Source organism: Rhea americana, unplaced genomic scaffold (genome assembly GCF_003343005.1).
Source record: "Rhea americana isolate MKP2758 unplaced genomic scaffold, rheAme1 scaffold_0, whole genome shotgun sequence".
Lineage (NCBI taxonomy): Eukaryota > Metazoa > Chordata > Aves > Rheiformes > Rheidae > Rhea > Rhea americana.
Window position 1 is genome coordinate 216648 of NW_028185037.1, and position 15968 is coordinate 232615.

Sequence of the window (15968 nt, forward strand, 5' to 3'; positions counted from 1 at the left end):
GCAGAGGTATGTGGCCCCATATGTTTACCAGAGTGACGTACGCTAGTCGGCRAGCCTCTAACTGGTTTTCAGATGGTTTCAGTTACTGTTTACCGGATAAATGGAGAAGTTGCTGACTTTGAACAACCAGAACTAATATTGTACTGGTACACTGGTATTCATTCCAAATAAAAGACGAGGATGAGAAGCAGCACATGTTTCCTCACGTCCTGTTTRCTAGGACATTACCTATCAACAACTCACATAACCTGCAATCTCCATAAACATCTGTCCTCTTGGAGATACTGCTTCCATCTTTTCTACGTCTCTTATTTACTGATAAATGTATAGTATTTCCTCAGAAAAAAATGGTCCATTTTTAACACGATACTCAGCTTTTACTGAACTCACCCACTGAAGCTTAGTGCTCAGCTCAGTTTTTACTCTTTGTGCCACAAAGGCCACGAAGCTTCCTTAGGTCTAAGCCATGGAAATGACACAATTTTCAATTCRACTGTTTCATTAGTACTTAGCAGCTGCTCCTGCTGCTCAGCTAAAATAATACCCTGACACGGCATTTCACCATTGGGATTGTTTGTCCAGTCTTTTCTTTTGCACAGTTGTGATGCACTGGAAGGCATAAAACAGCACTTGGTGTTCTGCTAAGCTGCAGTATTACGTTACCCTGCGACCTCCTTCACCCTATCTATCGAGGTCATCCGCAGCAACTGTGCTTTCAGAACAGAAGTTATTGCCTTATTAAATGTAATCCACCTAAGTCCTAGCACTGTAAATTATTTACTGCAATACACTTGAGCAATGTTATAAGGTAATAATAAATAAGAGCCTACTCCAAAGGACCTGTGGTATGCTCCAGGCACTTCTCAGCTGGAATTAGGCCCAGAGGACAAGGAAGCAGAATGGAAACTGCTGTGAATGTGTTATATAAGATTATTTATATAGTAGCCAAAATAATACAGAGCTTAATTAGCCAGTTGTTTAGTACTTCCACACTTTCTGTTATTCTGCCATTTGCTTTGAACTTGTCTGTGAAGCCACTGCCCTTTCATCCTTCAAATCCTTTTGCAAATCCTGCCTTGGTACCTGCAAAAAATAYGATCAGTGATCTTGCTTGCCCTCTCCAGTCACCCTTTGTAGTATCTTATCTCGAATTGTATTCAGTGGCATAACTCTTCACGTGTTGTGGTTATGCCCACAAATCTCATAATAAGCTATAAACTTACTCCTTTAACTAAGCTTTAGCTCTCTCCGTGCCTGTGGCTGGTCCTATGACCCCTGGATAGGGAAGCCAGCTCTGTGCAGCTCCTTTCCTGTATGCAGCATGCAYGGGCAAAGGCAGAAAAGGTTAAAGTCTGAACAACCTCAAAAGCCAGCAGCAGTGAGATAATGGTGATACACCCATGAAGCTCACTGCATCTCCTAGCACCAAACACCATACAAAGAGGATGTCTCCTGGTATCCACGTGGATCCTTGCTTTACAACATAAAGTTTGTGGAAGAAGCATCATGCAGGATGGACTCACCACAGTAGGTCCCTCCCTGCATCGGCGCGAGTATCAGGGAGGCACAGYGTGAGGTACACCTAGTGCTTCCTCCTGCCTTTGTCTCACCCTCACAGCCTGGAGACAGCTACAGTGTCCTACTGTTGTTCCTGTCCTCTCTCCTCAATGCCCCCTGTCCAGTCTCTCTTTTTTTTTTTTTTTAAAAAAAAAAACAGTTCCCCAGTTTGTTCTTCCTCCTTACCATAGGCTTTCAATTTTATATGCATGTCCGCATATGTACACACACATTATGTATATATAAAGAAAACCCCAATAAAATTAAACACCAAAGCAACAAAACAAAAACATATTCTTCCATTACTGGACCAAAGAGGTTCCAGCAACACCATAACATCTGCTAAGCATCAGCTGGGGTGCACTCCAGTTAATATATGTTGCTTGGTATTCATAAAAAAAGATACTTTGATAGCTACAAAATTCAGATAGTTCAGAGGATGTCATGGTATTACTTCAAGAAGAATTTGATTACTGCAGGCAACTGGTTCCTGCTCAGAAAGACAAGCAGTGTTTGGTGAACGTGGCTAAGGCTGTGGTTACAGAAGTTAGCATAGCTCAGCTCGTTTGCGGCAAACTCCTGCAGACCAAGAAATAATCGGAAAAAAATCTCCCCTCACGTGAAACTGTCCCTGCTTTGCCATGAAGCTGGAAGCTAGCAAAACTGAAACCATTTTGTTTCCTTTTCTTTTTTCTGTTGTCCTGCTGGAGTGCCGCAAGGCTCCTACGCTCTGAAAATACGGTTGGAAGGGAGTCACCACATGGCAAACATCTCAATGGAAATACAGTTAAAATAAAAGACCACCTGTTATTTTAGAGTTAAAAGTGTGCATTAACAAATTCGTAGGATGAGCCAGCCAGATCGTCAGGGTTAATAAGGCTGCCTCTTACTATCTTGTTTACAGAGAGCCAAACGTAAAGCGGTCCTGATTAAGTGATAGCTACAAAACAACAACAACAAGAATCCCTAATAACATAAATCTGAGCTTCTGAAATCTGGGCTTTACGATGTCTAATGCTCCAATTACACCGTCAGCCACTGTTACTATCAATTCATTTCACTAAAGAGCAGCAAGGAATAACTCGAGGGCACCGTGCTGCAGACGTTGTGAAAAGCTGCTTCTCTAACATTTGTCTAACATTTGCTTTTCGCTTACTCAGAAATGCTCAGTTTCCTAAAGGAAGCTACTATGTCGTGGTATTTTTCACCAGGACCAGTAGTTGAAAATAAGGCCCATTGTTTCAACATTCTCTTTTATGCTGTTATAAGTTAACATTTTAGCTTGACTCAGTCATACAAAATGCAGAAGATAACTCCTTGGCAGAGAGTGCCTATCATTTAAATATTTTAAGTACGGTTTTACTACATTTTTATCTAATTGCTTAAAATAAAAACACACCTATCCTAAGCTTTTGCTTCTTCTCATGTACAAATGTTACTAAAAAGATCCAGAAGTCTCCCCCAAACTAGAAAAGAAGAACACGGCCAGCCAAAGATAACAATCAAATCAAACAACACCCTGACAGTGCCTGAGTCATTTAAAACTAGACAGGACAAAGCACTTAAGAATGTACCACAAGGAACAACTTGCACTGAGGAAGAGACAAGAGTACACGATTTTGGCCCTGATTCAGCAAAGCTCTTAAGCACATGCTTAAGTGCTTTGCTGAATTGGGGCCACCATGAGCCCGATTTTCAGAAAAATTAGAAGCGAAACTACTTTTTCTATGTAGATACCACAGCGCATTGGGGATCGTGGCTGTGCCTAGGCATGGCATCTGCATTCGCAACTCTTTAAGCCACTTGCATGACTGGGATGGCTTTTACAAACGTGACAGTACTTTGACTATCTGTGCTCTTTACACTTTCCAGTCCTACAATTATAGAATCATAGAAATTACGGCTTCGAGGGGTCACGCTATCTGTGTTTCTGTACTCATCTGAGCACTTCACGCTTGCAAAGGAAAATAACGTAGCAGCTCTGTTTTGTTTTGTTCTGTGTGAAGAACCTGGAGGTATTTTTAGAGTAAGCATTTTCGTGTTTGCTTTAAATGTGCTGGTGACAGAAAGCAGCACTGTGGTACCTCTCTTCAAAGCCAGCTGTTTTTTGGGGGGATAAGCCACAATATTCGTTAAATTAAATGGTCAGGAGAGAAAGAGCTTTCTGATGTGATTGTAAAATTGAGGTGCAGGTCTATTCATAACGTAGGTCTCAACACAWTTTTCATAAATGCTGCTGTGTATACAGAGAAAACATTCTGTTTAAAAAAATAAGTTTAAGTAAATATTTACGCATGATACAACTCCACTGAAATATTTCTGATTCCTTGCTTAGTGACAGGTCCTCTGCTTGGCAATTCCTATTACACACTAACACTAGGTATTTGTTTGGACGGTTAACTGTCTCTACCGCTGCAAACAGAGGTATTTAGCAGTGAGGAATCTCTAAATAAAAACAGCAGGAGAAAGAACAAGATCCTTAATGCCTAGTTTGCCAAGGAGTTCTGTTTAAATGCTGATACAAGTTTTAATGTTTCTTCTAACATGAACTTCTTAGGAAATCAGGGACACTGAATTCTAATTCTTGTTTTCCTAAACTCAGAAGCCTTCCCACAAGCAAAGCCTCATGTGCAGGGACATAATAACGCATCGTATTTGTGAATGCATATTGTAAGTTCCCGTTTTCCTGAACAGCAGAAACTCTGACTTGCTGCAGCCAAAGCTACGAAGTTTTGCTTTTTAGTTCAGGCTGCGGCAGTAGATGCTTTTAGCTCTGAAGAGCTCTGGTACGTTGGTCAAGGGGAGAGCCAYGACGTTATCTTGCTGTCTTATTAGTAACTGAGCCAAGCTCCCCAAACCATCTCACCAGCACACACGCACACCAGGCTGACACAATGCTTCTAAAAGTATAATCTTTCATCCAGCTACTCAACCTGCCTGCCCTTAGCCCAATAAAACAAGAAGGAAAAATAAAACCTTCTCTGAACTGCCTTTGATTTGCAACCCCAGTAACAGTTTACTATTGGGATAGTAGCTACTAATATATGAAATTGCTCCTTTATGCACATTTCTCCCAGGACACTCGCTTGCCAGTTTACAGGCATTATCAAATGACAGTGCTTCACATCATCTAATGTTATTGCTTAAAATAATTTCCAGTAACTTAACCCAAACTTGTAACATTTTTACCACTTCCTCTTTGGGGCTTTCAGGGTTGCGGTTGCAAATTTAGGAGTTGTGTACACTACTGAAGATTAGGAAAGAGGACAAATCCTTTCAAGCTTCATCTCTTCTAACCTTTTGCACTGGACTGCTTTTGGTCACTTTGATCTCTAAGGGATTCATACTCTTTAATACGTACTAAGGAACTCTGCCAAACAATACAACTCTGCATTCCTTTGCTGTGGTACAATAGAAGCAACCTAGAAAATTCAGCTCCTTACTGCAAAACTTCTCTCAGAGATTTTTCAGTGACGGTCAGTTTTCAAATGTTTAGGTACTATTTTGAGATAGTCAGARTAATCGTCACCTCTAACCAAACCACTTGGCTGCTTGATGAAATACAATTGCACTGGATCAGGATGATCTAGGTCTCTTTGTAAAATCAGAATACCTCATCAAAGCTTATTTAACTTTTGCACTAAGTTCAAGTGATTTTTCAAAGACGACCAAGAACCCCTGATATCTACAGTGCAGCAAAAACAATCAGTTTCAAAAGACATTCCTATAACTCATTGGAAAGTAAACATCAGCACGATGACGTCTTTGTGCTGACTTGGTTACAAGTCACCCTGCCCAATGCAGAATTATTCTTTTCTTSTGAGCTATACATCATGTACCAATGAAAACATTTCACAAAGACAAAAGAGCGCAAACTTGTTCTGTTTCTGCAATTATTTGATCAGGAAATAAAAACATTCGAAAGTCACTATAAACCTGGATAAAAAGAAACAGTATCTCACGTACATACTCTGTGGCTATTTCTCAAGAAAAAAACAAACAGATTTTGCAATTACAACTCATAAGCAGAAAAGGCTGATGAGCAGATCATAAAACAGCATTATCACCCAACTAGATATTTAATGGTACATTACCTAGCAGGCTAATGCCTAAGCGGGAGAGCCCCTGCCTGAGTCCTTCTCCCAGATTCTCAGGAAGCTGCCTTCTCCATTCTTCTTGCCTGTTGTAATGCTCTTCATCCAGTGACAGCCTATCCATATTCCGAGCAAGACTCGTTGCCAGATTGGTAATTGACGTCAGTGTACCTAAATACATGGAGATATACATTTGGGTCCGGATCAAAATACTTTAATTTAAACCACAGAGATGTTCTATGCCTCACTGAAAAACTGTGCTTACGAGCAGAACGGCAAGTCAATTGAAAAGTTGCCCATGTGTAACRTTCTACTATTTGTTAAGCATCACCACACTGTTTCTATGGTCCACGTCATGCCTTTTACATTAGCCTTCACCAGGCTTGCCTGGCCAAGAGGGAAAAACAGCTCATCCGAACATCCTTCCCCAGTTCCCAAATTTCTGCAGCTCTAACCTAGATGTAATGGGGGTGATGGAAAGGTAAACAAATATTTACTGAATGAGCCCTCAAGGAAGTCTCTTGAGTGAATCGAAATCACCAGTGAACAGCTGCGGCAGCTCTGCAGGCTCCCTTGCCTCTTGCTGGCCTCCTGAAGCCACACGATGGCACTGTTTAAACGGACTTCGCAAAACAAAAGCTGCTTGTGTTTTAAATCCAGATCTGCCCTTATGTCAAAACCTATCCACATACTTACAAAGTTATGACAACTGTATCTACTTTTTAAAAAGAAATAATAAATATGATGAGGCAACAGAGTGTAGAATTTCTGATGGTTAGCAGAAGTACAGAACACCTTTAATATTTCTGAAGTTATCACATGAAATGTTGGCTGAGCTAATCTCGGTTTCCCAATGGGAGGTTTAAAATTCTGAAGTTTCTGAAACATTCTTACACACTGTAGTTAAGCAGTGATCTGTTTAATACATAAGATGTTATATATGAGCTTTGTTACCCTCCCAGCACTTCACTGCAACCTAGCAAGCCAAACAAAGCTGCAAGCAATGCTGTTTAAAACTTTAACACATCCTTTAACAATGTACGACAATAAAGCAGYAGTAGGAGTAACAAAGTGAAAGCTCTACCTTTGGAAATGTGTTTTACAAATGATGTTGTTCCTCTGGAAACTCCACTGACAAATGCTCCTGGGCCTCTGGTCAGCCCTTCATATGGGAGCCTAAAGAAATCCGCTATGCCATTCCCAATACTTCTCACCAGACTAGCTGGGCTTCCAAGAATTTCCAAAGATCCAACAACCCAGCCTGTGTGGAGAAAGATGACAAACATTACGGTTGCAGAAACTGCAGAAGCAGCAGTTGTGAAAAGGTTACTCCTTAATTCTCTTTTTCACACTAGAATTCATCACATTATGAACTTCCTTTGAGCAAAACACAGGAARTAACTCATCCACTATGAATTCAGAAATGGCAATCTTTCATACTTCGTAAATCAAAGAAATCCTTTTGGCAAACTCACAAATAGCTTTAGAATGACTTCCTTCCAGGAGCTTCCCGTATTTCTGCTAAAAGTGTGTTAGAGGGATGGATGCTAGATCCTAACAGCTAAGCAGAAATAGCACCAAAGTTTAGATTGCTCAGTCGGTTTTATATACTGTAAGGCAACGTTGTGATTTCACATCCTCGTATGATAGAATTGTGACAGCAGGTTTACACCGATACAACGTGCTGCCTTACAGGAGTGTGGAGGTCAATTGCTTGATGGAGTGTTAGGAAAGGGGATGCAGATTTTTGACAAGTGCTTAAGAAGTTATTTTAAATCCACCCCAACCCTTCTAAGCTGATCATTTTCTTTCAGAGTATAGCGAAAGCCAGACAAACRTCTTTTTCTCAGTGCAGTTGTGTAAACAGCAATGACATCTACATGCTGATTAGGTTACTCATAGGGGAGTATTCCTTCTGCATATCCCAGGAGAGGTATCTGTGGATCTGGTTTCCTATATAAATGCACGGTTGCCAGCAGCTTACTGGATGGCCAAGTGCACAGCAATCATCTGTTGCAAGTCTTGCTGGAAAGCTGGTTGCAGGTCTTGCCTTTCTCAGGCTGGCTGGCAGCAGATTTATTAGGGAAACGGTGCTGCAAAACTGTTTCTTCGGCAGCCCAGAGAGAGTGATTCAGAAATGGCAATAAAGGTTAAATAGGAACTGCTGGGTCTTGGAGCCTCAAGACTGTGAATTTCAACCAGCACTGCCAGAATGACACAAGGCACGACAGGGGCAGAAGACTGCATCGCCTCCTGCTCTCTTGCTGAGGGCCCTGGATTTGCATTGCCCTCCTCATTCCCATCTTGTCACAGCAAACTCCTGCTATCCAGATGCTTTTCTTGTTTTCTAGTAACCCCTCCCAGTCACTCCCGTGGAAGGCTGAATCATGAAACTGAACAGAAGAGAAAATGTTACTCATATGAAATGAATTAATCTCATACTATCATTCTAAGCTCCCGGAAAATCTATTATTCTTGTCCAATCTGTCCCACATTTCAGCCCTGGCAGGTTGAGAGCTACAGTACATGCAGTATAAAAAGTGGGAATCACAGTGGACATGAGGGAGAGGGTGGGATGGAATACGAAAACAAAAAACAAGTACTACTGGCAACTCAACGAGCAGAGCGGCAACAAATGCTTTGGCCCTGCAGTYGCTGCCCTGGAGAGGTGTGTCCCACTGGCAAGGCGCTGCTGCGGGGGACCCGGAGGAAGCCAGCGCTCCGGGCTGGGCCTGCTACTCCCTCACTGCCGTATTTTTAACAAATTATACTTGCCACTGTGTGAAGTGATGAAAAGCTGGAGGGGCTGGGAGGCGTGTACAGATGGAAGAGATGCTATTTCGGCTTTTTCTGATCAATAATGTTGTAATAATCACTTACAACCTGCCACATTTTAATATTTTTAATGCTCTTGGAGCTCCTGAAGCAGTTGCTTCTTTCTCCAAGACGCCATCGTCAAAGCGAGGACCCTCCAGCTGAGGAGCACTGGACGGAGGCGCCTGAGCCTCGGCAGAGGTGGCGCTCAGCCTGTGCGAGGGCACAAAACGGGCYGCACGCACAACGGCACCGCAACGCCAGGCGGGGAGGAGAGCAGGAAGGCGCCCGAAGCCCCAAGCCGCAGGCAGTCCGCGGGCGGCACGCCGCAGCGCGGCCTGGCGGCCGAGCAGCCGCTTCGGGGGAAGCTCTGGAAGCAGCACGCTCACCTTCAAAGAGCGCGTGGGAGGCGCAGGGAATCTGCATCGAGGGTGACGCKTTTTGGCCAACGCTCAGAGCAAAACGAATGGAGAGCCAGACCCAAGCAGGAAAGTGTGGGAGTATGTCGGGAACAGGCACATGAAGAAAAAGGAGTAATGCCTCAATCCACTAGCTTTGTACTACATTTTACTTTGCCTAACTATAATACCATGTTAAAGTAACATTTCCCTAAGTATGCTTATTCACTAATATGAAATAATTATGACTGTCTTAGTAAAGAGCCACTGTATTTTCTTTATAGGCAACTATAGGTGTTAGATCTGGCTAATACCAATAATATTTTTAAATAGAATTTTATTAACTTTTAAATAGAAACCAACTTAATTGGAAAAGGATGGGAGATTTCCATTGCAAGTTTGGCTAATGTAATGAGACAGGCAGTGCTAATCAGAATATTTGAGCAGTGCTCTCAGCCCCATTCATTGCTTGCCAGACAGGGAATCTGGCCACTTTTTTGCAGCATGTGCAGAGGTCCCAGACAAATRTATTCAGGAGGTTTTGGGGGGCAAATCCTGCCCCTTTCCACAATGCAGCAATGGTCTTACACACAACTAGGGAACAAAACTGCATTATAGCTTGCAGGGAGTGCAAGGCATAGATGAATAGCAGTATAATTTTTGAGAATGCTGCAATGATTTATGCATGGGACAGTGGTGAGCAGAAGGGGGTCAAAAGACCCTCATCTCGCAGGAGATTAACACGGTTTAAATGCAGGACAGTAACCTCTCTTCCAGGAAAGTCTAATCCAAGGAGTGTAACTCCTCTGACTAGGCTGTACGATGGGCAAAGTTTTGGGGGTTTACAGACCATACACAGCTTTCTCCATGACATTTTGCTCCTTAACTTTGTTGACACAGTCAGCCTTTTCACCAGTGTCTCAAACTCTTCAAAATAAAGCAGTTTCTTTGTCTGCCCAAGCAAGCACTAGTATACAAAATTCACCATTTTAATCACAATAATTCCTTTCAAAAAAACACACTTTACTTCTAGTGCTCTGAGATTTAATTAATAGTTGAATATATGCTCATGCACTTTCCTGAAATGAAAGTTCCTTTGCAGCAAACTTTATTTCTTAATATTTAAATCTGCTTGATTTCAGCTTTGTCATGAGCCCAGAGCAAGTGGTGGCCTACCAGTATCAGGCTCAAGASTCTAAAACTAGCATATGTGCTTCACTTGGGATGTTGCAGATGAAAAATCAATATAACCCCAATTTCCTGCTGCAGTCTATCACCACTCATATCACCACTCCTACCCAGTCGTGGGGAGGTAAATTCACACTGTGGACCACAGTTGACCACAGTTTCACTCTTAATTAGCAAGAAACTGGATCTCCCCTTCTGTACTATGGGATTTCACTGTAAAACAAATTCAATCAAGCAGCAAAAAGAAAAACCTGCAAATTTTGCAGGCAGCTACGTGTGAAAATAATGAATCAGCATACAACATTATGGTGCACTATTGTGTACACAGTTGACATAATCAGCTATGCAAAACTAGATCAAGATCTGACTGTATTTATAAATACCTGAAATGTATGTGTACAATTCTCATAATGGTGCACAGAAATCAGCTCACGGCTACACATGCAGCACAAATGGAAACATCAGGATTTCAGAAAATCTGACTATCAGTACACAGGAAAATAAATCCAGTGTTGCAATATGGAGTATATTACTTGCATGTGATCATGGAGGAGCTTTCTCCTCCTTCAGGTACAAATTCCTTTGCACACCAAGATACAGCAGAGAGCAAATTTTATTATTTATAAGTTAGTATTTATGGCAAACAGAATGTACCTGCTAACCTAATAGACTAATTGCTTACTATTGATCCTATTTGGGAAAAAGTTAGTAACAGCAAACTTCATAGGTCTTGGATCAAAGGACAACAAACATCTGGGTGCCAGTTTAGCATGAAGGCTCTATGAAGAAAGACAGATTCCTAATCATAAACTGCAGCCAAAAGGAGTTTAAACAACAAAACAACATTCAGGGCTATAATTTACTTCTGAATGCAGAGCAATATGTTGAATAATTTGATCAAATGTAGTTTTGGGGAGTTTATGTGAGGAATGTCGGTTGATTCTGACTAGTGCTATAATCTAAAATGACAAAAACTAAGCCAGCCAGAACCTATAGCTAGAAATTTTTATGCTTTGTTCAGGGTTTAGAAAAGTCTTCAGGCGGCTGGTTAATGTTTACCACAACTTTACAAATCTTCACTGGCGTCTGCTCTGCCATTTTATTTCCCTTCTGTTATATGGCAGGACATGAAATATGTCTCAGAATATYATATCATTATCAGAAAGTGTCTGAGGAAAACAGAAATTGTATGGCTAATGTCTAGATTATTCAGCTTGGGAAACAATTACTAAATCCTGGTACCTAATAAAAATGTTACATGTTAAGGAAAAGTACTGACCTGCTCTGAAAAGCGCCCCAGCAGCATAATGCATGGCCAAGGCATGGATGAGTTGTCTGGCAGTGGTGAAGATGGGTCCTCGCTCAAACACAGAGAAGGAGAGAGGGGTGTGATCTGAGGCTATATACAGTTTTAACGAAGCATGAATACTGACAAGGAGATTAACAGGTTGTATTGTTAATTTTCTTAATTTCACTGGCTTGACCAAAGCTCTTGCATGTTCTCTCACTTGTTCAGGCAGTATCAGAGTAGTATCTGCAGTATTCGTGGACTGACAAATGGCTTTGTTTTGTGGAAGATACGTATCAAACAAAGTCTTAATGTAGTAAACAAAGGTGTCTTCCACATATAGCCTAGCTGGTTTGAGCTCAAAGCTGAGGTCATTAATGTGAAATATGAATTTCTCTTCCTCAGACAAAGCAATGCAGAGTTTTATAAAGCAGTTTTCCTTATAGTCTTCCAAATCCTTGTTAGACACAATGAGGTTGCTCACTCTAGACCACTGCATGGTCTCATTTTTCTCTCCTTGGCAAAGCAGGACTGCAAAATGGAAACTGGATTTGCTGTACAACTGATTGTCCAGTTGCAAGTCTTCACAATACATTTGGAGACTATAAAATTGTGGGAGGCCTTCCACGGTGTCTCTCTGGAGCTCATGTGACAGGGGTCTAAGGTAGCTGGCTGCTGGGGCCATGTGGAAGAAAACGTTGTCTGCCGTGAGGCGCAGAAGTTCAGATGACACTTTGTGATTTGTGATATCATCAAGCACAGCAAGACTTAACTGACTGATGAACATTTTCAATAAAAGGGTCTGTTCTTGGCTTCTAGAGAGGAGGGAAAAAGATTGTTAGTTTACCTGGCATTTTGCTTTCTCAGAAAGCTATCAGTAGACATGTTCGCTATAATACATGAGAAACTCATTGTGGAAGTTCCACTAACGGTAATGAGAACTGGCAGGCTAAATCACCACAGCGAGTATGTACCACCCAGGAGGTCTTCTAAGAAATGGAATATTGCAGATCTATGCCAGGTTTCTCTTTCTTTCTTATCAATCAACAAAATAGTTYGGACAGGGGTTTCTCTGCATATACACAGTAATTCCCTATTACATTTGCAACATAGCAAGATATTAAAGCAGACAACAAACAAAATTTTCTGATAATGCAAGTGCAGCCTCAGCTGTTTTAATATTTTCTTGGAGTCACTACTGAAGGTTACTATTACGGATAATTCATTGCACATTATGGAAGCAAAATGCCCTCCAACTAAACTAAACCACCATTGCATTTTTATAATGATGGTTTTGAGATCCACCCCCCCCCCCAGTGTTAACTGCTCTTGGCCAAGTTTAACTAGCAAGTGGGCTATTATGTACTGCTGATGACCAATTTCTCAGGGATTAATACTTAATTATAGCTCAAATAAAAACAGTACAACACACATTCCACTCTAATTGTAACACCACTGCTGGAGGCCAGACATTCTGTGTGATAAAAATAGGTCGTGTTATAATGACACTTGAATGGAGCTGAGCACCAGGCAGTGGGGTGTTACAGACATGGGGGAAGAGTCTGCTAAGGAAGAACGATGCAAAGATCATCAAGCGCACAGTTAATTACTGAGTGTAAGACTATGTCTACAGCCCTTGCATATCAAGCCTCCTATCAATTTTTGTGGGAGCTTATATGATAAAGGATAGCAGGATATGCCTAAATATATTTTAAACACACATAAACACACTCAGAATTAATTAGGATGGAAAATATTTCTTTCAGTGAAGACACAGGAGTTCTTATTGTATCAAACACAGTGTTTACCCTAAAGTGACATGATCTTTGATGATAGATTTTTTTTTCTTTTCTTACAAGAAAAGATTTGTGACACACAAAACATAACACGTGGCGTACACATATGCCATGGAGCATGCAGCAGTATTAAACAAAACAAACAGTTAAGTCAAAGTTTGTAAGTCAGTTCACACTTAGAAAGCTGAAAGACTTTTCAGGACAATTTGACAATGCTTTTAATGATCTTTTATGTGCKTTACGTACCTGTTTAGGTTGATCTCAGCGGGTCCTGCTCTTCCTTCTGAGGCCAAGGTTATTATTATTGTTCCACACTGATGGGCAATGTCCACATAAACATAGCCAAAGCCAGTTAAGAACACGATCTAGTGGAGAAAGTAAGAAACAGATGGAATGCTACTGAAATTACTTTTTCTTAATCTGTTACAATTTGAATTAATCCTATTAATGCCTTCTGGTTGGGATCTTTTACTCAAATCATAATATTGCTTAGCAAAAGGAGAAACAAGTTTCAGTTCTTTATAAAATATTTGCTCTGGTATTTTAAGTATTTCAGCTGTAGAGCAAGATGAAATTTGCCCCTTATCCTTTAACTGTATAACTAAATACATTTTAATAAGAAAATGCTCTCAGGATTGAGCAAGATATGCTGGGGGAGAAGGTTATATGCGAAAAGAATACATGGAAAATTTTAATTTCTGAGTTTGAACTAAGGAGAAAAGGACATTYCTGGAACTAGGCAAAATTCCATCTTCTCCTCAGTTAAAAAAAAAAAAAAAAAACAGTTATATTACTATGCCTTAGCTCAAAGGTGGGCATTGATCATAGATCAATGATCAATGGCTCACAGTATCATAGAAAACATGACAGTAAAATTATTTTTAAATCTAAAAAAAAAAAAAAAGTAATATTTTGGATTCATGAAGATTTGCTTTATGACTCAACATTGTCTGAACACCTTTTTGGGTCATCTAAAGCAGTTTTGTGAGAAAATCTTTGCAAGGTGCTGTTGAAAAGAAAAGGCAAAGGTCTACTGGAAAGTGTAAAAAGCCTAATGAGTCTGGAAAATGGGAACCTGACAGCAGGTTTTTATCTTGCTCACAGATGTGTAAACTTTCTTCTGGACAAATTACCTATAGGAATAAAAATTCTCATTAAACAAAGGATATACTCTTTGTGGAGCTTAATTCTGCAAAATTTCCATACAAATTGTGAGTAATTAGCACTTCTATTATTTATTTCAAGTATTTATAGTTTTMCAAGAGAAAGACTGAAATCCTTGGGAAATTCTCTACATGTAAACCCTRAAACTTCAATAAGAAAAAGCTACAATTTTTATTTGGAGAATTCTTCAAGTAGACAATGATCCTCAAATGTTGTCTTAGCATCTAATTCCTTCTAGGAGCCAGATACTTACAAAGAACCCTGGTCTGGCATAACATTAATGACTGAAACTTGAAACCTTGCATTGCTTGACTTGCTTGCTGAATGAAACTGAACTACTTGCTATATAACATAACACTCAATAATCAAGAGCATTTTGTGATTGGTCCCCAGGGAAAACATCTGAAACTAGTATTTCTTTCAAAGAGCCAAGCAGTTTATGTTGATTCCATGTAAACTAATGACTTCAAAGATGGAAAAAATTCCCATCAAAAAGAATTACTCCAGTCAAGGAAGTTTTCATTTACCTCAAAACAGGAGAAAAATAACAGAAGGAAATAAATGTTTTTTTTGTTTGTTTGTTTGCTTGTTTCATTTTATAAAGACACACTTAGCTTCTGCAAAGATGCAGAGGGAGAATAACAGTGATGATTCCTACAAGATGTAAAGACAAAAAAATAGGATAATGAAATTACCAAATGCAAGGATTTTGTTGGCTCTTGGGGATTCTTTGCTTCCAGGGGCCAGAAATTTTCAAGACTAATTTTTCCGGAGAACTACTTGGCCTTGCTAGGCTGATCAAAAGGACTGAAAACTTCAACACTAGAAAGTGTGTATTTTTGACCTAACTTTTTCTAAAAACAGCTACTGAAGAAGATAATCAGTAATCTAAAACTTCAACAGAAAGGGGCTTAGGAAGGGAGCTCCCAATATTCAGATTAAAAAAAAAAAAAAGAAAAAAAACAGATCAACACAGAGAACACGCACATAGCAGAGGAGTAGCATAAGGTGCAGGTTCAGAAGACTGCCATTTATGCTGTTAACTAAGAAATAGTTTGTAACGACTTACTTGTGTTCCTTGATTATTTATATCCACAAAATCACTCCATTCATTTACTAATKCATCAGATGATATCACTTTCAGAAGAATGCTGGGTAACAAATCTCTTGTTTTGCAATCTGGATAGCTGGAGACTTGATGGTAAAGTTCATGATGAACTGAACATTCAGCTGGAATCTTTCTACAATAAACTTCAAACTTCGGTGTATCTGAAAATGTTACAAAATGCATAAGATTAGGGCTTTCTAAATATCCTGTATTAAATCAAAACTCACCTATGCTTACTCAAACTAGGAAGTTTCTAAAATACTTTGCCTGAAATATCACTACTAATAAAATAGGATTTTCCTATTGGTTGAAATTTTGTGTGTGTTTTTTTTTCCTTTTCTTTTTTTCCTCTCATTAGGATTTATATAAACAAGTTTCCACTGGTCATTATAATAATGTACTATGACTGGAATTTTTGCAATATGTTTTGTGTTACATTTGCCAATTTGAGGAAATTTAAATGTTCTGTGGGATTAAACTCATATCAACAAAAGTCTACTAGTTTCCTACGGCCAAGGCACCTGATTCCCTGACAGCTGGGACGATGGAGGCACGAAAGTC

At 40.0% G+C, this 15968-nt stretch overlaps 1 protein-coding gene across 7 annotated transcripts in view; it reads right to left on the bottom strand.

Moving 5' to 3' along the window:
* VPS13B (vacuolar protein sorting 13 homolog B) overlaps positions 1-15968 on the bottom strand; it is a 464422-nt gene that overhangs the window by 13960 nt on the left and 434494 nt on the right. For all 7 annotated transcript variants that reach the window (XM_085301417.1, XM_085301642.1, XM_085301811.1 and 4 more), the window contains 5 exons: positions 15369-15568; positions 13382-13500; positions 11331-12154; positions 6736-6912; positions 5652-5822 (listed from right to left, as the gene is read on the bottom strand). In XM_085301417.1, coding sequence (XP_085157543.1) covers positions 5652-5822; positions 6736-6912; positions 11331-12154; positions 13382-13500; positions 15369-15568 — 1491 coding nt within the window. The remainder of the gene's footprint in view (positions 1-5651; positions 5823-6735; positions 6913-11330; positions 12155-13381; positions 13501-15368; positions 15569-15968) is intronic.